The 27,506-nt window shown below is 34.8% G+C and overlaps 1 protein-coding gene and 1 long non-coding RNA gene across 3 annotated transcripts; one reads left to right on the top strand and one right to left on the bottom strand.

Annotated features, from left to right (window-relative positions):
- Window positions 1–3,381: 3,381 nt before the first annotated feature.
- LOC7468912 (acetyl-CoA carboxylase 1) lies at window positions 3,382–17,200 on the top strand. 2 transcript variants are annotated; one of them, XM_006383425.3, is made up of 31 exons: window positions 3,382–3,771; window positions 4,450–4,828; window positions 5,248–5,454; window positions 5,535–5,696; window positions 5,910–6,002; window positions 6,099–6,194; window positions 6,365–6,538; window positions 6,926–7,019; window positions 7,119–7,306; window positions 7,393–7,443; window positions 7,542–7,581; window positions 8,041–8,165; window positions 8,280–8,396; window positions 8,495–8,569; window positions 8,669–8,725; window positions 8,865–8,969; window positions 9,122–9,400; window positions 9,473–9,661; window positions 9,855–9,965; window positions 10,065–10,151; window positions 10,245–10,421; window positions 11,034–11,111; window positions 11,209–11,331; window positions 11,537–11,806; window positions 11,895–12,235; window positions 12,617–12,854; window positions 12,947–13,299; window positions 13,396–13,609; window positions 14,195–14,371; window positions 14,483–16,633; window positions 16,720–17,200. In XM_006383425.3, exons 2-31 carry the CDS (start codon window positions 4,451–4,453, stop codon window positions 16,774–16,776), a joined length of 6,807 nt encoding a protein of 2,268 aa, XP_006383487.1. In that variant the 5' UTR covers window positions 3,382–3,771; window position 4,450; the 3' UTR covers window positions 16,777–17,200. The 2 variants fall into 2 exon arrangements, with proteins under 2 accessions (XP_006383487.1, XP_024457646.1); XM_024601878.2 differs by lacking the exon at window positions 3,382–3,771 and adding an exon at window positions 3,804–3,829.
- LOC127905380 (uncharacterized) lies at window positions 12,897–14,195 on the bottom strand. The gene is made up of 2 exons (XR_008059342.1): window positions 14,058–14,195; window positions 12,897–13,649 (listed from the first exon to the last, which is right to left on the bottom strand). It is a non-coding gene; the product is annotated as an uncharacterized LOC127905380 (long non-coding RNA).
- Window positions 17,201–27,506: the final 10,306 nt, after the last annotated feature.

The raw sequence follows: 27,506 nt of genomic DNA on the forward strand, positions 1-27,506 counted from the left end.
ACACATGCTTTAGCGAGTAGGCAATGCATGCAGCGTCATCCCATGTCCAAACATTGTTTTTCATAGCAATATTAAAAATGTCTTATCATGCTCTTTTTTTTGTGCAATGCATGTACACGATGGCGCGGTGGTTGAGCTCCGATAGACCCTTTTCTTCTCCTCCCTCTTTTCTCTCTCTTTCTATTACCAAACTATAAAAGCGTCATTTGATTTATTTTTTTTAATTTCATCCTTATTCTTTTAATTTCTATTTTTTTTATATCATTTTTTGATTGATTTTTTTCTTTAATTTTTCCCATTGTCATTTGGTTTCATTTAATTTTTATATCAAATTTAGTCCTCATTCTTGTGATTGTTGCTTTTTTTTTTCTCTTTTTCCTAATTGAATTTTGTCTTCAATTTCATCCTCCAACATTTGATTTCAAATTATCTTTATGTCAAATTTGATCCTCATTCTTTTAATTATTATATCTTTGTTTATTGTATTTTTTTCAATTTCATCCCTCAATATTTTGATGATTTATAATTTTGCTTCATTATTTTTTAGGGCTTGACTTCTATGGGTTAGTTCCAAGCTCACGATGAAGGTCAAGTATTTTGAAGGTTAACACAAATTGATTTTGGTTTTTTTTTTTTTGTCTTTTTTAAATTAATTTTTTTTTCAATTTAGTCCTTCAATATTTGATTTATTAGGAATTTGTCTTTCTTTGTTTTTTAATTTTTTTATGGGGTTATCCCAATCCTCTATCTATGGTTGCAATGTTAGCTAGTTAACTCAAGTTGACTCAGATTCTTTTTTTGTTGCTTTTTTTAATTATTTTTTTTAGTTTTGCCCTTTAACATTGGATTGTTTGATAATTGAACTTCATAGTTTTATTTAATATGCTTTCGACATGGTTACCCTAGTAAAATAACCAAATCATAGATTTGGCATGCTAACTCGAATATGCTCGAGTCAATTTTTTTATGCTTTTTTACATTGTCAAATTTGTTGTCACTTTATTTATTATCATTGCATTTTTTATTTATATTATTTAAATTAGCTGAGTTTATTAAACACAATCAAGTTAATGACCCGAGTCTCAATTTTTTTATGCTTTTTCAGGAACTCTTGCATCGTCTTAACATCTTTTTCTACATTTAGAAAAATTTAGGCCAACTTGCAATAGTCCTTTTTAAAGAGCAATTGATTTCAAATTCTTGTGAAAGGGTGAGATTAAAAAGGGAGGAATCGAAATGAAAAACACTACAAACATGGGTAGCGTACCACAAGTTTTTAAAAAATACATTTTGATCCTCCAACTTAAACAATCACGCAAATGATACAATTTCGGTCCCTCGAAATTGTTCCAATTCTATTTTAATACAAAAGGTTTATTTTGTTTTATTTTTTGGTCCCTGGTTGAGAGAGGAGAGAATGAGAGGTCGCTGGATTCTGGTGGTAGAGAGAAAGCTGTTGTTGGCACCGATTTAGGCCACCAAAATAGAGGATATTGGTGTCAAATTGTTCCATTTGATGAGGGGAGTTCATATTAGGTGTTTTTGTACCTTAAAAGTTCATGGAAAAAAAAAAAAGATTTGAGCTCGGGTTGATTTTTTATTCGGGTTGAGTTTGGTTTTTTGAGGCATGGACAAGTTTGTCATAGTTTCTAAGGTGTTTTATAAGTGTTTTAGGTTAAAAACGGGTTAAAAAAGAGATTTTTGGGTCAGAAGAACATAGGCCCCGATTTTCTGGCCACCACTGTAGCTAAAATCTAAGAAAAAACAGGCGACGCGTCCGCTGTTTTGTTTTTAAAAAAGGCGAACGACATGTCATCTGCCCTAGGTGTAGATAAAAAAGGGGCCCAGTCGCACGAGCCTTTGGTGAAATGGTTCAAGCAGGGTTATTTGTTTTTTTCTTTTTATTTTATTCAAACAATTTAATATGTTTGTCTCTTTCTATTATGGTTTGATTAATTTGCAAACATGATCAAGTAAATATCCTATCTTTTGAGATTAAATATATTGATCTACATCTGTCTCACGGTTTTTGAAATTTTGTTTTTAGATGTCATTAATGATTTTTATTTATTTATTAGCATATATAATTCTTAGTTTATTTAATTACATATATGCATAAACTTTTTAAACAATAATAATCTTCATATATAACTTTTTATGAAAAATAAAAATACTTAACCCGCGACGAAATCATAACATGTAACTCCTATAACGCGTGAGGAGATCAACAACATAGAACTCTATTAGATTTCTTCTCCATAATTGACTTGGCAGGGTACTTGATATTAAAATAAAAGATAAATAATCCAAGAAAAACAATAGCAAAATAAGTAGGTGGTAGGTGGTGTGATAAGACAAAACTAACGATTGAAGGTGAAGCTGTCCATTCATCAGCTCGACTACTCTGTCTGAACCCATTATTTAAAGGATACACAGTGACTCAAAGCACACGACCACGTTTAGCTATTTTAGTAAATATGAAACATAAACATCATTAGGGAGGTGGGAATGCGCTTCTTGCATGACCGCAAATACTTCCCATAAAAAAAAAAAAAGGATCTAAACTGATAAAAAAGGAAAAAAAGAAGGAAAGAAAGAAAGGTAAGGATAGCATGGATAGACGACCTAACAGCCAACCATAGCCGAACCGCCTCCCCCAGGAAAATTAATATTCAACCATGACACCAATCAAACCCTTCACCTACACACTTGCTGTCTCCATCAACGACTCTCTCTTCATTCTACCAACAAAAATGATATACTCAGATTAGTTATGGTCTTAAATATGAGAGAACAATTAAAAAAAACAAAAAAACAAAAGGCTCCCAAGGCTACATCACCACACACGAGCACGCGCGCATAGCTAAGAGGCTATTTGAGGTTGCGGTGCAATCCACGTTTGCTATTTGAAATTGTGGTGCAACCTATTTTTTATGAATTTTTGTTTTCGAATTGTTTTGATGTTAAAAATAATTTTAGTAGGAATGCATGTCTGCCGGGTTGCGTAGTTAAGATGGCAACCCATCCGAAGAGAATTTCTCATCCCATCCGAAGAGGACGTGTTTACTTTTTCCTCTCTTTTCTTTTAGGTTAACCGATGCTAGAGATTGAAAGGAAGTGAGAAGTAAAAAAAAAAAGTACTCTGCTTTCTTTCTCTTCTATTCAACGAGTGTTGTTAAAAACAGAAAAAAAACAAAACCCTTTACTAGATAAATAATAATCGGATTCAAGTAAAGATTGAAAAGTAAGATTGGTGAGTATTTTTGATGTTAATGACGTTGTAAGATTGGATCAGAAAGATATTAAGAAACTCAATGATCATTGAAAAGAAGGAGGAGGAGGGGTGGTAGATGGGAGCTAACATAAATAGAAGAGAAGGGATTATGGCATAGTGGGGGGAAGGGCAGGTGCCGCGTGCCCAGTAGCATTAAAAAAAGCCGTTGGAACTTATGAAGGCCTACCTCTCCAACTCATACCTACCCTCCTGCAAGCTTCCCCTTCCCCTGTTAATCAATTAATAAACTCATGCTATTTATATTTTTTTTTTCTTATCAAACCACAAACAAAAACGTTGTATTTTTTATTTATTTATTTCCAAGATTTGTCTGATGTCGCATAACTTAATATAAGATGACATTGCATGTGCCGCGAATAGTAGCACAAAATCACATTCCTGCGTCGTGTCTCTCTCTCACTCCCCCCACATTCTCTCTCTGCTTTCGTCCTCTCATTTAACGCTTGAATTGAGTTTCATTTCATCCCAGCTTCCTGGTTTGTTTCCGTTTTTCCTTACTTGGGTTACTTGTTTTTGGCTTGAAATGTCTACTTGGTGAGGTTTACTTGAAATACAATCATATCATGATCTCGTTCTATTTTGGTTTACAAGAAATGTCAACTTAGTGGGGTTTAATGGGTGGTTTTGTTTGATATGTGAATTTGGGGGCTCTAATTATCTACTTTTTGTGCGTTTAATGAGGTTTTTTTTTAAGCATCTTTTGTTTGTCATCATTGCTTCTAAGATCTTGTATCCGTGAATGTGATACTATGTACTATTAGACCGTGTTTGGTTGCTTATAACTAGAATTCGAACATGATGGGAACTAGGTCCAGTTTTACTTGCTTAGACATGAACAGGTGTTCATGCCGACACATAATGGAATGGAAGCATAGTCTTACTATAATTGGGCTGTTTAGTTCATGTGTTCATATTTATTTTCAAATTCACTGTTTTTTTTTTTCTCTTCTGATTTGTCAACTGTTGTTCATTCAATTTGAAGAGAGCCTAGAGTGAATTAATGTTTGAAGAGATTATACTATCAAGAAAGTTTTAGCTCAATTAAAATTTAAAGCTTGTTCAAGAATTAAAATGAAGTGAATAAGAGCAACTTTCTGTGATCGGACTATCAATCAATTCCACGAGCTACCGGTAACGTCATTTCTTCTATGCAGCATGTCAGAATCACTAAGGAGACCGCCTATAACCTTGGGTGTGGGGCGTGGAAATGGGTACATAAATGGGGTAGCTTCAATAAGGAGCCCCGCTACAATATCCCTAGTGGATCAATTCTGCCATGCCCTCGGAGGGAAGAAGCCAATCCATAGTATTTTAATTGCAAACAATGGAATGGCAGCTGTCAAGTTTATACGTAGCATTAGGACATGGGCTTATGAAACATTTGGTACTGATAAAGCTCTTCTGTTGGTGGCTATGGCTACTCCAGAAGACATGAGAATCAATGCAGAACATATTCGAATAGCTGATCAGTTTGTGGAAGTTCCTGGTGGGACAAACAATAATAACTATGCCAATGTACAGCTCATTGTAGAGGTGTGTACCCTGAACTCAATCCATTTTTTTGCATTCAAGTTATATTGTTGTTTTAGTTAAAAGTACAACAAAGCACATAAAGACAACTGAATTGGCGCTTTTCAGCAGAAATAGTTTTGTTCACAAGAAGTCTGAAATTACCGAAGTCTGATTTTAATTGGATAAAAAAGGTGAGGTTGGTTAGTAAATGAATTGTACAGTAAGGGTGAGTAATGAGGCATGTGAAATAGAATCTCTTGAAGTCCCTCTTCTTGAAGTATCTCAGAACATCAAGAAGATTAATTGGCAACTATGGCGTGTGCTGTTATTCGCACTTAGCTATGGTTTGTTCTATCAAATTCTTGTTGGTTTTAATAAAGAAATACGAGTTCTCATTCCCTTGTGGTTCTTTTTCCCAAATTGTAATTTGTGCTTGCCAGATGGCAGAGATAACACATGTTGATGCGGTTTGGCCTGGTTGGGGTCATGCTTCTGAGAACCCTGAGCTTCCAGATGCTCTGGATGCAAAGGGGATTGTATTTCTTGGCCCCCCATCTACATCAATGGCAGCACTGGGAGATAAGATTGGCTCATCTTTGATTGCTCAAGCAGCAGATGTTCCTACCCTACCATGGAGTGGTTCTCATGTAATTATCTCTCGCAAGACATGCTGTGTTTTTTTTTCAGGGTCATTCCACATCTAAGATACTTCAATTCTGTCTTGCAGGTGAAAATTTCTTCAGAAAGTTGCTTGGTTATCATCCCAGATGAGATATATAGGGAAGCATGTGTATATACAACTGAGGAAGCAATCGCTAGCTGTCAAGTTGTCGGTTACCCTGCGATGATAAAGGCATCATGGGGTGGTGGTGGTAAAGGCATAAGAAAGGTATGCTTCACACATGGCTGTATTGTGATTTCTGACAACGATTTACTTGTGGAATATTGCATTCTAACTTTGCATTCTAACTTTCCCTGTGCGCCATTCATACTCCTCTATGGTTAGAAAGCAAGGCTGATCATATTACCTATAGGTCTCTTGGAATGGACACTGACAAGCGTTATTTATATCGCCTACTGAACTAGCTCATATATTTTCTAGGTTCATAATGATGATGAAGTCAGAGCGTTGTTCAAGCAAGTTCAGGGTGAAGTCCCAGGTTCCCCGATATTTATAATGAAGGTTGCTTCTCAGGTCAGATTATCCACTGCCTTCTAATTTGAACATAGTCCTTTCATACTGTTATTAAAGGGATCTTATTCTGGTGAACAACTTTGAATTGTTTCTTAGAGTCGACATTTAGAAGTCCAGTTACTATGTGATCAGTATGGAAATGTAGCAGCTTTGCATAGCCGTGATTGCAGCATTCAGAGGCGGCACCAGAAAGTAAGTTCCTTTCTTAGAGCCAAGCTTAAATTTGGTTTAATAACTGTCTATTTGGTTTCTTATTTTTGTCTTCTTCATCATAATGTACAATGTATCAGCCTTAGCATTGTCTCCAAGGAGCATGTCCTTATAAGATCTGACAGTCTTGCATGCTCATGTTTGTTAAATAGATAATTGAGGAGGGTCCAATTACTGTTGCACCACCGGAGACAGTAAAAAAACTAGAACAGGCCGCGCGGAGGTTAGCGAAATGTGTGAATTATGTGGGAGCAGCCACTGTTGAGTATTTGTATAGCATGGACACTGGCGAATATTACTTCTTAGAACTCAACCCTCGGTTACAGGTATGCTTACTTTTTAAGATGTAAGTTTAGCCTGGTGTTGTCCTCATTAACTGTCATTTCATGTAGTCATTTTACCTTTTTTTTTGTTCTTTCTGATGCATTAAGATGTTTTAATCCAAGAATACATTTGAAGAGTATATGGAAGCATATTAGACTAGCAGGAATTTTTTCCTCTCTCTGATTAAGTCATTTTAGGATTACAATGATCTTCTTGAAAGGACTTGCTTTCATGATGATAATAAACTTATAAGTATATTGGGTAGCAGCTTCTTACCTCATTTCCGTTAAGTTCTGATATAAGTCTCATCTTACGAGTGAAATGGCCTACTAGTTTCACACTTCAAATGTTGGATTTTTCTAAAGACCTTTAGACTAATTTCAATGTAGGTGGAGCACCCTGTCACTGAGTGGATTGCTGAAATAAATCTACCTGCAGCCCAGGTTGCAGTGGGGATGGGTATTCCTCTCTGGCAAATTTCAGGTATGACACGAATGGATCCACAATTTCACCAAGGCCTTTTTCCTTGGCCATTGAATATATGTTTTTTGGTATTGTTATTTATCCTTCTCATTTAATTAGAGATAAGGCGATTTTATGGAATGGAATATGGTGGAGGCTATGATGCATGGAGGAAAACTTCATTGGTTGCCACCCCTTTTGATTTTGACAAGGCAGAGTCCATAAGGCCAAAAGGTCATTGTGTAGCTGTACGTGTGACGAGTGAGGATCCGGATGATGGTTTTAAGCCTACAAGCGGAAAAGTACAGGTGAGCATCATGGGGTCCTGACCAGTCATACTTGAAGATCAACAATTTGTTATACACCCATATTGACTTACATGGCCTTGTAACAGGAACTAAGTTTTAAAAGCAAGCCAAATGTGTGGGCTTACTTCTCTGTTAAGGTAATTTTTATTGTCATTTCTTTTGAATTTTCTCAAAATAATTCTGTTGACAGAACTTTGGTTTTCCTAACTTTAGTGATCTGAATTATCATCTGCAGTCTGGAGGAGGCATTCATGAATTCTCAGATTCTCAATTTGGTAAGCATCAGCTGTCAACTGAAAAAATTAAATAAAGTAGATGCAAGTTGATGAGTAGCTGCAATAAATTGTCTTTTACAAGTTTAATTGTTTATTTGCTATACAATCAAATGAAATTAACTGGCTGTTGCAGGAGGTCTGATGTCTTATACTCCAACTTAGCCAAGATGATTTTTAGGTCTCTTTGAGCTTACATGTTAAAACTGAAAGAAAGCAGTTTTAATTTCTTTTCAACTGCACAGAGTTGCTAATGGAAATTCTCTGGAATACATTTTTGAGTTGAAATGTATGATTGTAAAATTGCTGGAGAAGTTATAGATATTGGTAATCTTTACCTTGATTTGTATATCTTGTTATAACAGTGAATGATTATAATCCTCAACAGTGACTGTTTTCCATCAATTTAGTCCACATTCTGTGTCGTGCAGTTCATTGAGTGTTTGCCAAACTTTTCCTCAGGACATGTTTTCGCATTTGGGGAATCTAGAGCTTTGGCTATAGCAAATATGGTCCTTGGACTTAAAGAAATTCAAATTCGTGGAGAAATCCGTACAAATGTTGATTACACAATTAATCTTTTACATGTAAACTCCTCACCTGCTCTTCATCCATTTCTGCTCACCGTCCCTTTCTTCACAGAATTTGATAAGAAAGTTGCTTCAGAAAAACAAACTGACATAGATTGAAATGCTATACAGGCTTCAGATTACAGAGACAATAAAATCCACACAGGTTGGTTGGACAGTAGAATTGCGATGCGTGTTCGAGCAGAGAGGCTCCCTTGGTATCTCTCTGTTGTTGGAGGGTCTTTATATGTAAGTAGTAGCCCATTGATATGAAAACTGGAATCATAAAATCTTGCTTTCGCTATATTTGTATCTTGCATTTATGTTTCAAATTTTGTTTGCTTCAGAAAGCATGTGCTAGCAGTGCAGCTCTGGTTTCTGATTATATTGGTTATCTGGAAAAGGGGCAAATTCCCCCCAAGGTAAATTGATCAAGAATAACTATATTGGTACTCACTTTGTGTTTATTAATATTAACATGTGCTGATCCTGTTTACAACATATGCCGATCATGTTTACAGCACATATCTCTTGTTAACTCTCAAGTTTCATTGAACATTGAAGGAAGCAAATACACGGTACATGTTATTGTTATATTGTTATACATTTGATACTACTCAAATGAAATAACTATTTTTTTTTTCCTGTTATGAATTTTTGAAGATTTTTGCCTCATGGGCTCTTATAACATGCATCATTCACATTTTGAAAAACTAGATTGACATGGTTAGAGAGGGGCCTGGTAGCTATAGATTGAGGATGAACGAATCACAGATTGAAGTAGAGATACATACTTTACGTGATGGAGGTCTATTGATGCAGGCAAGCATTCATTTTCACCCATAACATTTCTATAATTATGGTCTTGTGGATATTGCACAGTTGCTTGTGTTATCAATATTCTCTACGGACAATTTTTTCGTTAATATGTTTTTAACTCTTCAATGGCGTCAATTGCTTGTATTTTGATACAGCTGGATGGGAACAGTCATGTGATATATGCAGAGGAAGAAGCAGCTGGAACTCGCCTCCTCATTGACGGAAGGACTTGCTTGTTACAGAATGATCATGATCCATCAAAGTTAGTGGCAGAGACACCATGCAAGTTGCTGAGGTATTTGGTTTCAGATGGTAGTCATGTTGATGCAGACATGCCATATGCTGAGGTTGAAGTTATGAAGATGTGCATGCCTCTTCTTTCACCTGCTTCTGGAGTTATTCAGTTCAAAATGTCCGAAGGTCAAGCAATGCAGGTAAATAATGTTCCCCTTTGGAAATATAATTGCTTAGTTTATTACGAGGTTAAGAAAAGCGTTTTCTTGTAGGCTGGTGAGCTTATAGCAAGGCTTGATCTTGATGATCCATCAGCTGTACGAAAAGCTGAGCCTTTTCATGGGAGCTTCCCGGTTCTAGCCCCTCCAACTGCAATTTCTGGAAAAGTTCATCAGAGATGTGCTGCAAGTCTTAATGCAGCCCGGATGATTCTTGCTGGTTATGATCATAATATTGATGAAGTAAGTATTCTTTTACTATATAGCAATTTCAATTTGGAGTTTAAACCTAATTGTGAATCATCAGTCTCTCTCATCTTTATTTGTGTTGCATTTACGCTATCGATTCATGAACTTGTAATGCCATATGCTTGCAAACATGTTTACATTAAATCCTATTACTTACGAGTTCATGTTTCAACAACAACAATGATAGGTGGTGCAAAACTTGCTTGTTTGTCTTGATAGTCCAGAACTCCCTTTCCTCCAATGGCAAGAGTGCTTGGCTGTTCTCGCAACCCGCCTTCCCAAAGATCTTAGAACTGCGGTGAATATTTATCATGTGGCTTTGATCTCCGATATCATGCTCATCATTTTGTCTAGACTTGCACTAGTATCTGATTTTGTGTTGGTTTAATTTTTTCAGTTGGAAGCAAAATTCAGAGAGTTTGAGGGAATTTCAAGCTCCTTGAACATTGATTTCCCTGCCAAATTATTGAAGGGCGTGCTTGAGGTGATTTCCTTTTCTAGGTTCCTTGTTTTGAAACCCTTTTTACTCCTCCTTTGATCTGCTCAATATACTTGGAACGCATACATATTTCTGCAGGTCCATTTATCCTCTTGTCCAGAAAAAGAAAAAGGAGCTCATGAAAGGCTCGTTGAACCTTTGATGAGTCTTGTGAAGTCTTATGAAGGTGGAAGAGAGAGTCATGCCCGTGTTATTGTTCAGTCACTTTTTGAAGAGTATTTATCTGTTGAAGAGTTATTCAGTGATAACATCCAGGTTAGTGTGGTCAAATGAAACACGAGTCTTTCTATGGAACTGGTCCTTATAAGTTGAGAATCTTGTTCTGATTACTTGGGATTGGTAATATCAATGTTATATATAGCATCGTGATTCCTGAATACGCATCATGGCTTCAATTAGAGTACAAGATTGATCTTTTATTTGTTTGCTTCCAAGCTCTAAGTCATGACTTTCCTCTTTTCTTTAATCATTAGAGGCAGTCTTATTTTACTTTGTTTTTTCTGTATTGTTCTGTTCTTCCATTCTCTTTGTTTTTCTTCCCATTATCCTTTTAAAGTCATCAATGTCTATGTTCTTGTTAATAACTGTATGAACATATCTTGTTGTTCTTGCTTGCTATTTCTTTTGTTGTCCGCATAAACCTGGTTTAAATTCATAAGGCACAACAGTTGGATTTATGTCACTGAACTTTCAGTGGGACTCAAAGCTTGGTCCCCACTCCCTTACTTTAGGTTACATTTTAGTAATTTTTTTGCATGCAAGCAAAAATTATCTGGAACATGGTGGGTGACTCCACAATAAATTTTCTTTAATTTATTATTATCTTTTAGGTCATTAATTGTTTTTTCTATTTGTATCTTTCTTCAGGCTGATGTGATTGAACGTCTTCGACTTCAGTATAAGAAAGATTTACTGAGGGTTGTGGACATTGTACTTTCTCATCAGGTATCACATTTATGATGCGCTCAGATGGATTGCCTTTCGTCTCGTTTTGTTTTCTATGAAAATAACTTCAACTGAATCTTCCTAAATGGGCTTGCAGGGTGTCAGAAGTAAAAATAAGCTAATACTACGCCTCATGGAACAACTTGTTTATCCCAGTCCTGCTGCATATAGGGACAAACTAATCCGCTTCTCTCAACTCAACCATACAAATTATTCTGAGGTATATATATATATATATATATAAAATCTCTCTTGTTTTTATTTGTTATCAGTTTAATTTTTTAAAATCAGTCCTGACTTTTCTGCAAGAAGAGGATTTTTTTTTTGAGTTATTTCCTCCTTATGTCATTTACTAATAGTCATTTGCTATTTTCAGTTCTCATAGTAAGAACATTATCAATATTTAATACATTTTGTATATGCAGCTTGCACTAAAGGCTAGTCAACTGCTAGAACATACCAAACTGAGTGAACTTCGTTCTACCATTGCAAGAAGCCTTTCTGAATTGGAGATGTTTACAGAGGATGGTGAAAATATGGATACTCCCAAGAGGAAAAGTGCCATTAATGAACGAATGGAGGATCTTGTTAGTGCTCCTTTAGCCGTTGAGGATGCCCTTGTGGGTTTGTTTGATCATAGTGACCACACCCTTCAAAGGCGAGTGGTAGAAACTTATGTCCGTAGACTATACCAGGTGCCATATTACAAACTTTTACAACTTTCTGCTTGTTATACTTCTGAGTGACCATTTCTGAAATTAACATTCTTTTACCTGCCATCAGCCCTATCTTGTGAAGGGGAGTGTCAGGATGCAGTGGCACAGATCTGGTCTTATTGCTTCATGGGAGTTCTTGGAAGAACACATTGAGAGAAAGAATGGCTTTGAAGATCAAATGCCAGATAAACCACTAGTAGAAAAGCACCGTGAGCAAAAATGGGGAGCTATGGTTATTATTAAATCTCTTCAATTTTTGCCAGCTATCATTAGTGCCGCATTACTGGAGACAACCCATGATCCTCGTGAAGTAGTTTTAAATGGATCTGTAGAACCAACTGGCTTTGGTAATATGATGCACATTGCTTTGGTGGGCATCAACAATCCGATGAGTCTACTCCAGGATAGGTATACTGGTTGTTTTGAGTTTTCCCTGCTACAGTTTTTCATAATGTGATGCATACTGCATTGGTAGCAGTTTGTTATACATCCTTTAATAGTACACATTCCATTTAGGATCTAAAGGCTAGTTCCACTTTGAAAAACATTCATAAACTTATTAAATTCTGGCAGGTTTGATTTAAATTCATGTATAGCATCAATGATTGCAAGTCCTATTTTGTGAACAAAGCAGTTACTAAGTTACTACAATACATGAAAGGAAAACTAAAAGAACACACACACACACACACACGTGTGAGGAACAATTTTCTTCTAGTTATTATCCTAGGGAGTAGATCTTTTGTTTAACCTAGCTCCTTATTGGCACTGCCCCCTGACTCTTTGCAGTGGTGATGAGGACCAAGCTCAGGAGAGAATAAAAAAATTAGCCAAAATACTTAAGGAGCAAGAGGTGAGCTCCAGTTTACACAGTGCAGGTGTTCGTGTTATTAGTTGCATCATACAGAGAGACGAAGGGCGAGCTCCTATGAGGCATTCCTTTCACTGGTCAGTGGAAAAGCTATATTATGCAGAAGAGCCTCTGCTGCGTCACCTAGAACCTCCGCTATCCATCTACCTTGAATTGGTTTGTTTGTAGACCCTTTGTTTTAATTAAAGAAAGAAGAGATCAATTCACATCCTTTGATCTGAATTTTATCACGATCTGTTTTTATCCAGGACAAGCTTAAAGGCTATGAAGATATACATTATACTCTATCCCGTGATCGGCAATGGCATTTGTACACTGTTGTAGACAAGCCAGGGCCAATCCGGAGAATGTTCCTTAGAACACTTGTAAGACAGCCAACAATGAATGAAGGGTTTACTGCATATCAAGGGCTGGGAATAGAAACAACTGGTACCCAATGGACTGTTTCCTTAACTTCAAGGAGCATTTTGAGGTCTTTGGTGACTGCACTGGAGGAATTGGAGCTTAATGTGCATAATGCTACTGTCAAACCTGACCATGCTCATATGTACCTTTGTATCTTACGTGAGCAACAAATAGATGATCTTGTGCCATACCCAAAGTAATTATTGTCTGTACTCTTGTTAAGTTTATGTTCTATTTCAATAAGTTAGTAAGCTTTTTGCACGGGTTCTCATGTTTGAGATATTGTCACCAGGAAACTTGACATAGATGCTGAGCAAGAAGAAGTGGCAGTAGAGGCAATCTTGGAAGGATTGGCTAGGGAAATCCATGCGGCTGTTGGTGTGAGAATGCATAGATTGAGTGCTTGTGAGTGGGAAGTGAAGCTCTGGATGGCGTCATCTGGACAGGCAAATGGTGCATGGAGGATTGTCGTCACAAATGTGACTGGTCACACCTGTGCTGTGCATGTAAGTATATATACCATTTGGCAAGTGTTCTGAAGAGGGCCTTTCTTTTCAGGACATGCATTTCGAAGGAGAAAACCCTTGGTTAATTTCATATTAGGGGTGAGCATTTGTTCATTTGGGTCAGTTATGACCCCAAAAAAAACACAATGAAACTGAATTTGCAAAAACTGGAATATTCAAATGGGACCTGACCGAGCCAGCTAAAAAATGACTAGTTTCAGGTTGGTTTGATTCGGTTATTTTTTAGCTCAAACCTCAAATAGCCATTTTTAAAGGGTAATTATGGATAGGCCATTTTTCTGAAATACTCAATTGGCCCATACCAGGGACGATAACCAGGGTTTTGGTTGCTGACCCTAATCGACCCTGGCTTAAATTTAAATTTCATAGAACTTCAGGAAAAACTGAACTGAACCGCCATATATTAGAAAATTTCATCCAAACCTACCCGAGATACTTGTGAGGATGGCTCATTCTCCAACTTGCTCCTGTAATTCTTGTCAACTTGCTCCTGTAATTCTTTTCAGACATTTATATAATTTTCTTTTATCTGAAAAAATAACTATCTGGTGATATGACTTTCAGATATACCGGGAACTCGAGCATACCAGCAAGCAGAAAGTGGTGTACCATTCAATCTCTGTGCATGGTCCTCTGCATCTTGTACCAGTGAATGCACACTATCAACCTTTGGGATCACTTGATCGAAAACGTCTGTTGGCAAGGAGAAGCAGCACCACTTACTGCTACGATTTTCCACTGGTGAGTCCTGCATTGTGTGCTTGAAAACAACAGAAGTTACTTATTTTCTTTAAGCTAAAAAATAAAAAGACAAGTCAAATTATGTTGCTAACATATATCTTTTGCGCTCAGGCTTTTGAGACAGTCTTGGAACAAATATGGGCATCCCAATTTTCAGGTATGAAAAAACCTAAGGATAAAGTTATAAAGGTGACAGAGCTCGTATTTGCTGATGAAAAAGGTAGCTGGGGTACACCTCTTGTTTCCTTGGAGCGTCCAGCTGGGCTCAATGATTTTGGCATGGTAGCTTGGTGCATGGAAATACTAACTCCTGAGTTCCCTTTGGGAAGGACAATTTTGGTAGTAGCAAATGACGTGACCTTCAAAGCGGGGTCTTTTGGCCAAAGAGAGGATGCATTCTTTCTTGCAGTGACTGATCTTGCCTGCAATAAGAAAATTCCACTGATTTATTTGGCAGCGAACTCAGGTGCCCGTATTGGGGCTGCTGATGAAGTCAAATCCTGCTTTAAAGTTGGTTGGTCAGATGAAGTTTTCCCCGATCGTGGCTTTCAGTATGTATATTTAAGTCCTGAGGATCATGCTCGGATTGGATCATCAGTGATAGCGCATGAATTGAAGCTGGAGAATGGAGAAACAAGATGGGTGATAGAAGCCATTGTTGGGAAGGAGGATGGCCTGGGGGTAGAGAATTTATCTGGAAGTGGGGCCATTGCTAGTGCTTATTCTAGAGCATACAACGAAACCTTTACCTTGACTTATGTGACTGGCAGAACTGTAGGAATTGGTGCTTATCTCACTCGGCTTGGAATGCGGTGCATACAGAGGCTTGATCAGCCCATTATTTTAACCGGTTTTTCTGCTTTAAACAAACTTCTTGGTCGCGAGGTATACAGCTCACACATGCAACTTGGTGGACCAAAAATTATGGCAACCAACGGGGTAGTTCATCTAACTGTCTCAGATGATCTTGAAGGGGTATCAGCTATCTTGAAGTGGCTAAGCTGTATTCCTCCTTGTGTGGGCGGTGCGCTTCCCATTTTAAGTCCATCAGATTCTCCAGAAAGACCTGTGGAGTACTTCCCAGAAAACTCATGTGATCCACGGGCTGCTATTTGTGGTATTTTTGATGGCAATGGGAAGTGGCTGGGTGGTATTTTTGACAAGGATAGCTTTGTTGAGACATTGGAAGGCTGGGCAAGGACAGTTGTGACTGGACGAGCAAAGCTTGGAGGAATCCCTGTTGGAATAGTAGCTGTTGAGACACAGACAGTTATGAAAGTGATCCCTGCTGACCCAGGACAGCTTGATTCCCATGAGAGGGTTGTTCCTCAGGCTGGGCAAGTATGGTTTCCAGATTCTGCAACCAAAACAGCTCAAGCAATATTTGATTTCAATAGAGAAGAGCTACCGCTTTTCATTTTAGCCAACTGGAGAGGTTTTTCTGGTGGGCAGAGAGACCTCTTTGAAGGTATCCTCCAGGCAGGCGCAACCATAGTTGAGAACCTTAGAACATACAAACAACCTGTTTTTGTGTACATTCCTATGATGGGTGAGCTTCGTGGCGGGGCATGGGCTGTTCTGGATAGTAAGATCAATTCAGATCACATTGAAATGTATGCAGATCGAACAGCTAAAGGTAATGTCCTTGAGCCAGAAGGAATGATCGAGATCAAATTCAGGACAAAGGATCTGCTTGAGTGCATGGGTAGGCTTGATCAACAGCTGATCAATTTGAAGGCAAAACTTCAGGAAACCAGGAGCAGTGCACCATATGGAATGGTCGATTCTCTCCAACAGCAGATAAAAACTCGTGAAAAGCAGCTTTTGCCGGTCTACACTCAGGTAGCCACCAAATTCGCCGAGCTTCATGATTCTTCTCTAAGAATGGAGGCAAAGGGTGTTATAAGAGAAGTTGTGGACTGGGCTAGATCACGCCTTTTTTTCTGCAGAAGGTTATGTAGGAGAATTGCTGAGTGTTCGCTGATCAAGGATGTGATAGATGCAGCAGGTGAGCAACTGTTACATAAATCTGCAATGGACATGATCAAAACATGGTTCTTGAATTCGGATATTGCAAAAGGGAGAGAAGATGCTTGGATGGATGATGAAGCATTCTTTGCATGGAAGGATGATTCAGGAAATTATGAAGCAAAGCTACAGGAGTTGCGGGCCCACAAGGTATTGCTTCAGTTAACAAACATTGGTGAGTCTCAGTCAGATTTGAAAGCTCTACCACAAGGTCTTGCTGCCCTTCTAAGCAAGGTAAAATCATCATACATTCTTTGCTTTGCATTAGTATTATTTTTGTGGTCCAGTCCAGAGGTGATGCTTTATTATATTTAATGCAGGTGGAGCCATCAAGCAGAGAACGATTGGTTGATGAACTTCGTAAGGTGCTTGGTTGATTGGCAGGTCCGTGCTTCAGCAGCAAAGATGGTCCCTTGCCCACAATTTGGTAATTCTTACGCTGTACCATCTACAACTGCGACAAGGAACGCAAATGTAGATGCGTTTTGAACACCTCTCTTGCCTTTCCCAGTCCCTGGGATCTACAAGCTACTTGTGCTGATGTAATTTTACCAGCTAAGTTGATCATGGCTGTAAATTGGAGCCAGTCTAGCTTTCATATAATTGTAAATTTTGCCAGTCTTCAGTCCACTAGGGAAATAAATTCCTCCATTGAAAGTGAGGTTGGCCAGCAGTACTTGAAGCCATTAGCCAATGCGTTGATTCGTACTTTGAATATTATTGATTGTTTTTGTAATAATAATGTTTTAGATGCATTTGATTGTTCCATTCTCATTTAATGAATCAAAATCATTAATTCCATCGTGTTCGTGTTCCGTACCCCCTCTGTTTCTGTCATTTCTGTTAACAGCTGCAGCGGTTTGCCGGCCAAAGACGGCGACCAGTATGCCACCTGCCACGCCTTTACCCCTTTTTTCCCCGGGATCTCCAGCCATTAACATTGACGTTAAGAAAAAAAAAAAAAACAAAAACTAACACGACCATCTTTTGCCGTGGCCTTTCTATTCATCCTTTCACAGTTTTTTATTCACAAGTGCTGTCCACTTGTACTTGCGCCTGATTTCCTTCTTTGTCTCTCAATTTTGTTTTATCTTCAAGCAATTTGGTCCTTAAAGTTCTTTTGTGTCTTTCTAGGTTTTTTCATTCTCTTTAGATTTCTTTTTCTTACATCTGCCCGAATTACCAGAAATTGTTTCGGAATTTAATGACATGGTGATTTTACATGGGAAAGTTTTAAACTGTTGCAAAAGTAAAAATTAAAAGTACAGGGAGTGATCTTTGAAGATCACTCCCAGTCAAGCGATTAAATATTAGCTTTTTATTTTAGTTTTTATTTAATATTAATTTATAATTTATTAGCTGACATATATTTTTTATTTCATTAAACATATACATTAACTTTTTAATTATTCATTAATATTTTTTCAAATACAAGAAAATAAATTCATAATACCACATATTATTTTGTTATGTTGAGAAATAAGTTGGAATCTCATCAGTTGCTGACCACGAGTAATTAACTAGCGAGTAGTACTATGTTGCAACAGATGTGAAAAGTATTACGTTTTAATTAAAGTTTAACACAACGTAGAATTGAGAAAACCCCAAAATCCACGTGGACTCTTAAGCTACTGTCATTGAAGCCATCATCCAGTAAAAAAAGTTGCAGTGACAAGAAGCTTACCATCTCAAAAATTAAATCCCCCATCAGGAATTATGTCAAGTCCATAATCTCTAAAATTGTTATCTCGCACATGTGAAAACATGCTTACTAATTGAATCACCACCCTACTAATTCAATCTATACCCCCTATTGATGTAGGACAATATAGATTTGAAGAAGAGAAGAAAAGAGAAAGAAAAGGCTAAGGAGAAGAAGCCAACAGAAGGAGAGATAGGAGCTGACGAAAAGAATGGAAATGGAGGAGGAGAAGTATGCAACTCTACAACTTTTTAATAATTCATCAAAACTCTTCGTAATGTCGAAAATTATATATAAATTGTAAAACTCTATAACAATAAAAAAAATTTAGGCTTTTAGCCCACTAAATAAAATTATACAACTAAATAACATAAATAAAGTCTAATTAAACAAAATTACAATAACATGGGGATTGAACGTGTCCAGTCTCCTAATCAAAGAATAATAGGTTGGGTTATCCTTCGTCATCTTTGTCCATACACATGTGTAATCTGCGATGTAATCCTTGTATCTCTATCAACTCTCTCAGGGTTAGAGAAACTTGACCCCATCGAGTGTAGCATTGGGCAACTCTAATAGTACTCTAAAAAAATCAAGATCAGTATGTTATAGTGTATCTCTAATGATCCAAGTATAGTCTGAATCATATCGTTTTGCCTAACGAACTAGGAATCATTGAATCTTACTATCTGTGGTAAAAACAATTTCTTTATCCAAAATAACTTTAATGTATTCCTTCTGTTTTGATGATAAAAGGATGGGGTAGGGGTCTCAAAAGAATCATTCGAAGAGGAACTGGGTGGAGTCTCAAAATGATCATTTGAGATGGGTTATGACCTCTTATATACAACAAGATCCTTAATATTACAAGTGGAGTTAATACGAAAAATAGGTAGTGGGCCAATAATGTTGCAAGGGACGTCTCAACGATCTAATTAGTATTGAGAAAAAGTCACCATCTAGTTTTATGGCAACTAAGAATCTTAATTGTTCTTTGGAGTTTCCAAGTAAGGCATTGATTATGCTAAAAGAAAGATGGAAATTACCCTAAAGCATCCTACCTAAGGTAAGTAACTTCGTGTTTATTTATGAGTCATGGAGTATTTTTTACTATAATATATGAGTTGTGAAAAACACTTTCGTCTTCTAGGATAGGTGAAACCTGTCAGGAGACTTACATGAATTCTTTCTATAAGAATTTATCTGGGCATACGAATCCATAATAAATTTGAAATGCTAGATATATTCACTAGTGTAAATCTTCATTCTGAGCAATAGGTGGACCACCGGTTAGAAACTCATCAACACCTTTAAACCATAGCCAAACCACACAATGCAGCTTACATTAGATAAGATGCGTTAGAGGTGTTAATACTTTCTCTAGCCACAATGACTCCCTTACCCTAGAATTTCAGATAAGACCAATTCACCTGAGTCTTCTAATGACCCTAAACCATACAACTAGGTGGTGACTCCTTGATCCCGACGCCATAATATCAAACGTACACATGCGACATTCATTATCCTCCTCCTCTTCTTCAATATTATCCATGGTTGTATTTAGATCACATCTCAAAGAAAAATCTTGAATGGTTAAAATTAGATGAACATGAAACATTTATGCTTATAAACCCAAGATATGCTCTTTTAGCCCTCTCATAATATATGTAAGATTATTCATATGTTGGTTGAGGGAATAAATTGTTGGTTAAGAGATTTGGGATGTCTCCTCATTGTAAATGAACTCACTAGCTTTATCATCCCATTTAAACAAATATTGGAGGAAAGAGGAATGGTTGAGACTAACAGAGATTCAACCATTTGTCATTAAAGAGTGATTTATTTCACAATGAAGAACATTGTAAGAAATTGCCCATAAATAAGAGGTGAACTCGGTATCTTTGAGATAGATAGGATATTTTGAAAGAAACGTGTCGAAAGATTAAGTTTTTGATGAGTCTTAAGGTTATTCATAACCTTAATGGTAAGCGAGTCAAGCTCATTATTAGGGTTCCCATGTGGTATAATCATCCTATATATCACTTCATACAAAACTCGGTCTAAGATACTCAAGAGGTTTGTTAACCATGACCCCGTAAATATTGTTTCTCCACTTTATTTGAAGAGAATCTCATATTGTTCATTTGGATAAAAATTCATGTCAAAGTTCACTCGATCATCAATCTTAAAAACATCCTCACCTCTTAGAGGCACCATTAAGTAGATAACAATATCTTTTAATGTAATGGTTATTTCTTTCTTGTTTACCATGCTTAAAACTTTAATCACTTTGTCATTTGATCTTGACTTTGATTTAAGAATAACATAAAATTATCTAACCATATGTAAATAGACTTCTTTTTCTTCATTAACCATAAATGCACTTTATTGTCAATAGTCAATATCTTTTTAACAACTGAAAACACACATAACTCGTGTTGTGGAAATCTTCTCACAAGCTCTTTCTTGCATAACTTTTGGAATTAGTTTCATATTGGCATTACCAAGTCTTTTATGCCAAATACAAAGTGAGTCCACTAAAACACTTAACATCATAATCAATATTATTTAAGTTAATCACATAAGTGTTTTTAAGTTCTTTTTCTATGAAATTTTTTTGTTATTGATGATTTTAATTACTAGGCAATATAAGGATTCAAAGATAACTTTATTACCTCTATCATATAATTGGCCAATGCTAGGCAAGTTATACTTTAAACCATCAATAAGTAAAACATGCTCAATAGTAAGAGAATTTTCAATAATAGAAATATATTTTGCCTTTCCTTTGGTATTATCTTTGAATATTATATGTTCGATATTTTTTCTTTGAAGAAGCTAAATTTAGATTTATCTTCCATCATGTGTCTTGAACATCTATTATCCAAGTACCACATATCCTTTGTTTTCTCATTAATATTAATATCGATGGAATTATTAGTCATCAAGCAAATTGCTTCTTTAGTAATGTTAATATTAGTCATCAAACATAAATTAGCTAATTCCTCTAATTCCAAATCACCCTCATTACTTGAAAAGGTTGCATTATCATCCTTGTCATTCCAAGTAGATGTATTTTGTCGTGGCATGCACAACGTTGAAGGACGGGTTTTCCTTTTAAATCGAGGGAGATTTTGAATGTGTTGGGATAAATTATAAAATTTTGATTTAAAAAGTTAAGGAATCGTCACCTAATATTATGATCATTAAAAAATTTAATGGTCTGCGAAAGTCTGGGTAAGGAGACTAGTTGTGCATGGGCAAAACGCATCACCAACAATGCACTTTACTTATGGTATACTGCATTGTTGATTGATTGTTTTTCTTTAAATATTGTTTATATTCATTGATCCATCTAAGATTCAATAAGGGTCTTTCTCTGTAAAGAGATCTCTATCTTATCAGGATAAAACCTAGTCATTCTAAAGTTTAAATTTTAACGGTGTATTTAATTCTATTTAATATCTTTAATACCCAGGGATATACTTTACAATGTAATTTTATACCCACAAATATTAAAGTCTACAATTACTTCCTAACATTTTATTTTGTCAATTCATTTAATTTAATACTGAGAATATGCATTATGTTGTAAAATTCATACCTCAAATATTAATTAAATAGATAAATTTTTATGGTACTTTTGAAATTTTGGCCAAATTCTATTGGATAATCATAAACTAGTTATGATATCCATTGATTGATTTTTGTATTTTTTAAAGTACGATAAAAATACAATTTTTATTTTTTATTTTTATAAAATATGCATGAAACTTTTAGAATTTTACTATATGTACACAAATAAAATCATATTTTTTTTAAATAAAAATTTATTTTAAAAAATAAAAATAAAAAATAGCAAAAAAAACCATTAAAAATTCATTAGGGCATGTTTGATGAACACACCCTAAAAATTAAAAATATATTCTTTTTTCTTTGTGAAATTTTTCACCAGTCAAACATACATGGTCTTAAGCTTTTCAAATACTTAGCCCAGCCATGCCGGCTGGGCTCCTTGTACAGTTCAAAAACTAACACCAACTTAAAATAATTGGGCTTTTTAATTTTTTGTCAAGAACATGGGCTGGGCTTAAAATAAACTACCCAAAATTTAAAAGATCAAAAGCCCTTGAAGGCCAACTCCACTAACAAAAACCAAGTTTCCTCTTTTATTCTGGGAAGATCAAAACTCTGATTTAAAGGAGTTTGCTATGAACATTGCCTGGAAACCATGCAAAAAAAAAAAGAACAACACCCATATCCAACCAACACTACCTAAAAAAGTCAAAACAAATCAAGCCTATTTCCCTTCCATTTTTATACTGCTGAAATGCATCATAATGCAAGCTTCTTCCCCATTTTCTAGCAAACCAAGAACATAGAAGATACATAGCAGAACATAGCAAGCATTCATGTAGAAAAGGAACCCATATGTTTACTTAAGGTTTTCCTCACAATAGCTTAAATAATGATAATTGCACGGTGATGCTATGCTTTCCTGCCACGGTGATGCTATGTTCTCCTTCCTCGTGAGTCGTGATGCTGGTGCAGAGGAGAAGACAATGATGTTGCTGGAGCTGAAGAGGTCACGGTGGCTAGACAAGAAGAAGCTACTGGACCGTGGAGCCTGGAATAAAACTGAGATGGAGCTACCCTGGTAGGACGTGCTGGAGGACTGCTGGTGGAGGATGGAGCGAGGAATTTTTCCTCCCATTAGCTATTAAATAAATATATAATTTTTTTTAAGATTAATTATTAATTTATGTACATGAATTTTTAAAATTAACAGTAAAGTTTTAATTAAAATATATTATTTAAATTATTAAAAAATAAATTTGAAAATACATAAAATTAAAGTGAAAGTAAACTCACTATTGAAATTATATTCTTCGATGTTTTGTGGAATATAATTCATTTATAATCGAATCTGAATCGATATTATAACAACCCCTCAACCGGGATAAAATAATAATCTCATGTCAACTGAAAAATAAAGTAATTAATTTTTTTTCCTCTCACAATTCCTCCTTCCTTCACTTGATTCTTTCTTAAATTAGTGTTTTATAAGTTGGACTTTGTAAGTTTACAAGGTTATTTTCTCACTTTTTTTTTTCTTTGGGATTTTTTTTATGTTTTTCCCTTACTTTTCTCTCTTTCTCTCTCGCCTTTTCTTTTCCTATTCTGCTTCTGCCTAGTCGGCAACATATAAATGGAAGAAAGAGCTGATTTGTTTTTAATGACAAATAACCATTTTACCCTCAATGAGTCGTTTTGCTTTTATTTGACGGTTTTTTTTTAGTACTACCATACTCCGTTCATCCTAAAATTTTAACCAGATTTTATTCAATATATTTTAAGATCTCTCGTAAAAGTTTAACTCAATCTGATGGTCGGATTGAAAATTACGCCCAATAACGTAAAACTAGTTAAATTGTGATTTTTCATCAAATTTTTGAATTTCTCCAAAAATTCTGAAATTTTAACCCAAGCTAAAGCATCATATTAGAAGGCTCCACCCAAATTTTCAGAATTTTTTGATAACTCAATCAAGAATTACAAATTATTTTACATAAAACTAGTAAAAAATCTTGATAAAATCTTGACCTGAGCTATAGCCCACCCAAGCCTTTAACATGCTTCCGCCCTTGCTTGTCACCCTTTTCTTTTCTAAAGTTTATCTAATTTCTAACCAACTTATTATATCTCAAAACATTGATGAATGATTTAGTCATTATAGCTATCTTATCATCTTCTTCACTATTATATTAATTTTTATCCTCATTATCATTTATAACTTTTAAATGATAATAAGGATAAAAATTAAGCATCAAATATTTTAAGCATTTAAGGATTTCTTCTTTGTACTACTATTTTTCACGTCAAACTCCTTAATCTTTTCTTCATGAGATAATAGAGATCTGACGAACTCATTAAAATTAAGCATTTTAAGATTCTTAGCCTCCTCATTTGCCATTGACTCTTGGTTCCAAGCTCTTCGTAAAGATCTCAAAGTTTTGCCAACTATTTTCTCATTTGTGATCTTTTTACCTAGACTAAGAAGTTCACTAACAAAAGTAATAAACCTCATGTGCATTTCATGTATACTTTTATTTGACTCCATTTTAAACAATTCATATTCTCTAGCGAGGTTAATTAATCTATAGTTCTTAACTTGATTTGTTTCTTCATGAGTGACTTCCAAAAATTTTCAAATCTTAAAGGTTGTTTTACGATTCTTAACCTTAGTCAACTTCACATGGTTAATAGCACAAAATAATGCATTCATTATCTTAGAAATATTGTAACTATTTTCTTTTTTTTTTGTTTATCGTTCCATTCACTAATGGGTTTAGGTGAGTATATCTACTCTAGTAGTATTCTATAATTCAATATTATTATCCCTTTTCAACATTTCATGAACTTGAAGACAATGAAAGACAATCATACCTCATCAACTACATTCCCTTGATGATACAAAATCACCTCGTAATCCATAACATGACTTAGCAAGCTTCCACAAACAAAATCTTTGGGTCTTTCTTTTCTTATTTGTTCCCTCATTGATTAAAATACATTGCAGCAATCTCAACATCAAATAGACTAAATAACCTGACAATCCCATGATGGCAGGTGGGCTACCCATGGAGGTAATAGTGGTCATAATAGTAGTAAAGCTTGAACTGTCATTAGTAGCATTTAGACCCATGAAACGCTAGTCTTTACTATTGACAAGTAAAATTGGTTTTGAAATGAGAGAGGCATGAGGTTTGGAGAGAAAGAAAATATTTTTAGTGGCGGGTCTTTGGAAGAGTGGTAAAAAGGAAGGTTTTAGGGTTTTAGATTTGAGGAAATGGGTGATGATAGTACGGATTGCTGGGAGGAGACAAGGTCATGATGTTTTTATTGTCTTTTTTATATGGGATTGGGTTAATTTCATTTGGGATAAGCCCCATTTAATTAAGGAAGTGTTTGGGAACGCGGTTCAACCCGCGTTCCCAAAAAATTTGAAATTTTTTTTTTTGCTAAAATTTAATATGTTTGTACGTTTTGGATCGTTTTGATGTGCTGATGTCAAAAATGATTTTTAAAAAATGAAAAAACATCATTGGCAAGCATTTTGGCACGAAAAGTTATTTGAAAAGCACCCGCAACCATACTGCCAAACACGCTCTAAATGTGTAAATGTGTGTTTTATTTCTCACTGGTTGTCAAATCTTTAACATGAACAATAAAATGCTAATTTTAACCAAAATTCTTCCTTGAAGTCATTTTTCTTTTTTAAAAAATCTTATTTCTCCTTCAATAGACAATCATGGGCTCATTGTCCTCATATATACTTTTATTATTATTAAATATATAATTCAAAACCTAATAAATTTTGAAAAGACATAGTTATAAGACCCCGTCTAGTTTAAGGTTTTGATTACATGTTAGGAGGCTCAATAAAATTTGATTCAAATCAATTCAAAAATGATATAGTTTTACGTTTTTTTAAAAAAAAAAATTAAATCAGGTTTTACTCAAATTTTAACTAAATTAACTGAGTAACAAATTTATTTGATCAACTTTCACCAAGCTTTACAAAAAACACTCAGACCAAACTAAATATTGGATTAGCAAATTACTAAATAGACCAAGTGGTGCACTAAAAAAAAGTTGGATTCAGAGAATTGTTGTCCACTAACTCAACTTGCTACCTGTACTCTGGTGAGAATCTCACATCATATGAAAAAAAATAATAATAATAATGAAAAAAAAAGTCTGAATGAATGTGGCCCTGGCTCCCGTCCATTTTCATGCAAACCAAAAGAATAATAATAATGAAAAAAAAAAAAAAAAACCCGTTGTGATTGCTGACCTAATTCAAAAGCCTGCTCTTTGGAAGGTTAGTGGTTTCATGTCAATTCATCTCCTACCCCACCCCTACAAAATTTTATGCGGTTTTAATATGTAACTTAAAAAAATATGATGAAAATTATTATTTTAAATATTTTTATTAAAAAATATTTTTTTAAAAAAATATATTTTTGATATTAATACATGAAAATAATTTAAAATATAAAAAATAATTAATTTAAAACTAAAAAATTCAAAGATTATAAAAAATACAACCCAACAAAAAAAAATAAACAGTCTTATTTAGATCTTTTCTGATTAAATGTATGTGATGTGTGCATTAAAATAATTTTTTTATGTAAAAAATACACAACATTTAATACAATCAAGAAAAATTATGAATTAATATATTTTATTTAAATAATTTTTTTAATAAATTTTTATAATCTTATAAAAATATGATAAGCAATTGCAATTAATATTAAACCTAAATGATTTGAAATAAAGTTAAAATTATTTTATTTTTCAAGTTAAAATCCTTTACCTAATTAAACAACACCTTTCTTTTTCTTTTTTTAACATTTGATATAACCAAAATAATTTTTTTAAAATAAAATATTGCTTTATAAAGTTCTAATAAAATATTAAAATAATATATCTTGATAGCCTTGGTTTCAAGGGCCACCACACGTCAGATCATTTTTTTTAAAAAACAAAATAGTCATTGCGAATATATTTTGGAGCAAGAAGAATTTTTTTTAATTCCGAGTAAAATATGTTATGCATTGGTTTAATAAAACAAGTGGAGGATTAAAGGTATTACTAAACATTAAAATAAATTGTTAGTAATATTTAAAGATTAAGTGCAAAAGTTAAGAAACCTTTTAATTCGGGTTTTATCTTGCTCGACCCGAACTAATTTAATGTGATATAGTTAAGATTTAGTTTAATATTAATAAAAAAGATTTTCTAGCTCTTATAATCCAAATGGTTTTTTTTATATATAAAATAAAATGATATTTTTTATTAATTTGAGTTAACTCATAAAATACGCAAGCAAGTTAATAAACATGTAAGAGTTTAATAATTTGTTTTTTTAGAATATTTTCATCAAACTATATGACAATAAAAAAACTAAAGGACTATAATTGTATCAAATGACAAGTAGAAGGATTAAAGTTAACTTTTCTACATCAAATCAGAAATTGCCACTTAAATTTTCTCATGTTTTTCACTTTGATTCTCTAAATTTTAATCTTGTTATTTTTCAACAAATTAAAAACAAATAAATCACTATTAACATCTTAATTTCTCTTGTAGTATTTTCTATAATAATCCACCAATTCTATACGTACTTTTTTTCTTCTGTTGTTGGTAACAATTATTTACCTCCCTCGGCTTCACTAACTTAATCGCAACAATTAGCATATGCCGATTTTTAGTTTTATTTTCCTCTTTGTTTTACACTTTTGTTGGCTCGAGCATCACAACCCAGAAGCTTGAACAGGGAGTCATGTCTATACACTTTTTTCCAACATGTAACGGAGATAATAGAGGGGCGCAAGGAAA

Source organism: Populus trichocarpa, chromosome 5 (genome assembly GCF_000002775.5).
Source record: "Populus trichocarpa isolate Nisqually-1 chromosome 5, P.trichocarpa_v4.1, whole genome shotgun sequence".
Taxonomy (NCBI): Eukaryota; Viridiplantae; Streptophyta; class Magnoliopsida; order Malpighiales; family Salicaceae; genus Populus; species Populus trichocarpa.

What these genes read in the sequence shown, in the direction of transcription:
- LOC7468912 (XM_024601878.2), top strand. An exon ending in CTACAAGCGGAAAAGTACAG is followed by an intron (nt 7,307 to 7,392) that starts GTGAGCATCATG and finishes GCCTTGTAACAG; the next exon opens with GAACTAAGTTTTAAAAGCAA. An exon ending in ACTGCTACGATTTTCCACTG is followed by an intron (nt 14,372 to 14,482) that starts GTGAGTCCTGCA and finishes TTTTGCGCTCAG; the next exon opens with GCTTTTGAGACAGTCTTGGA.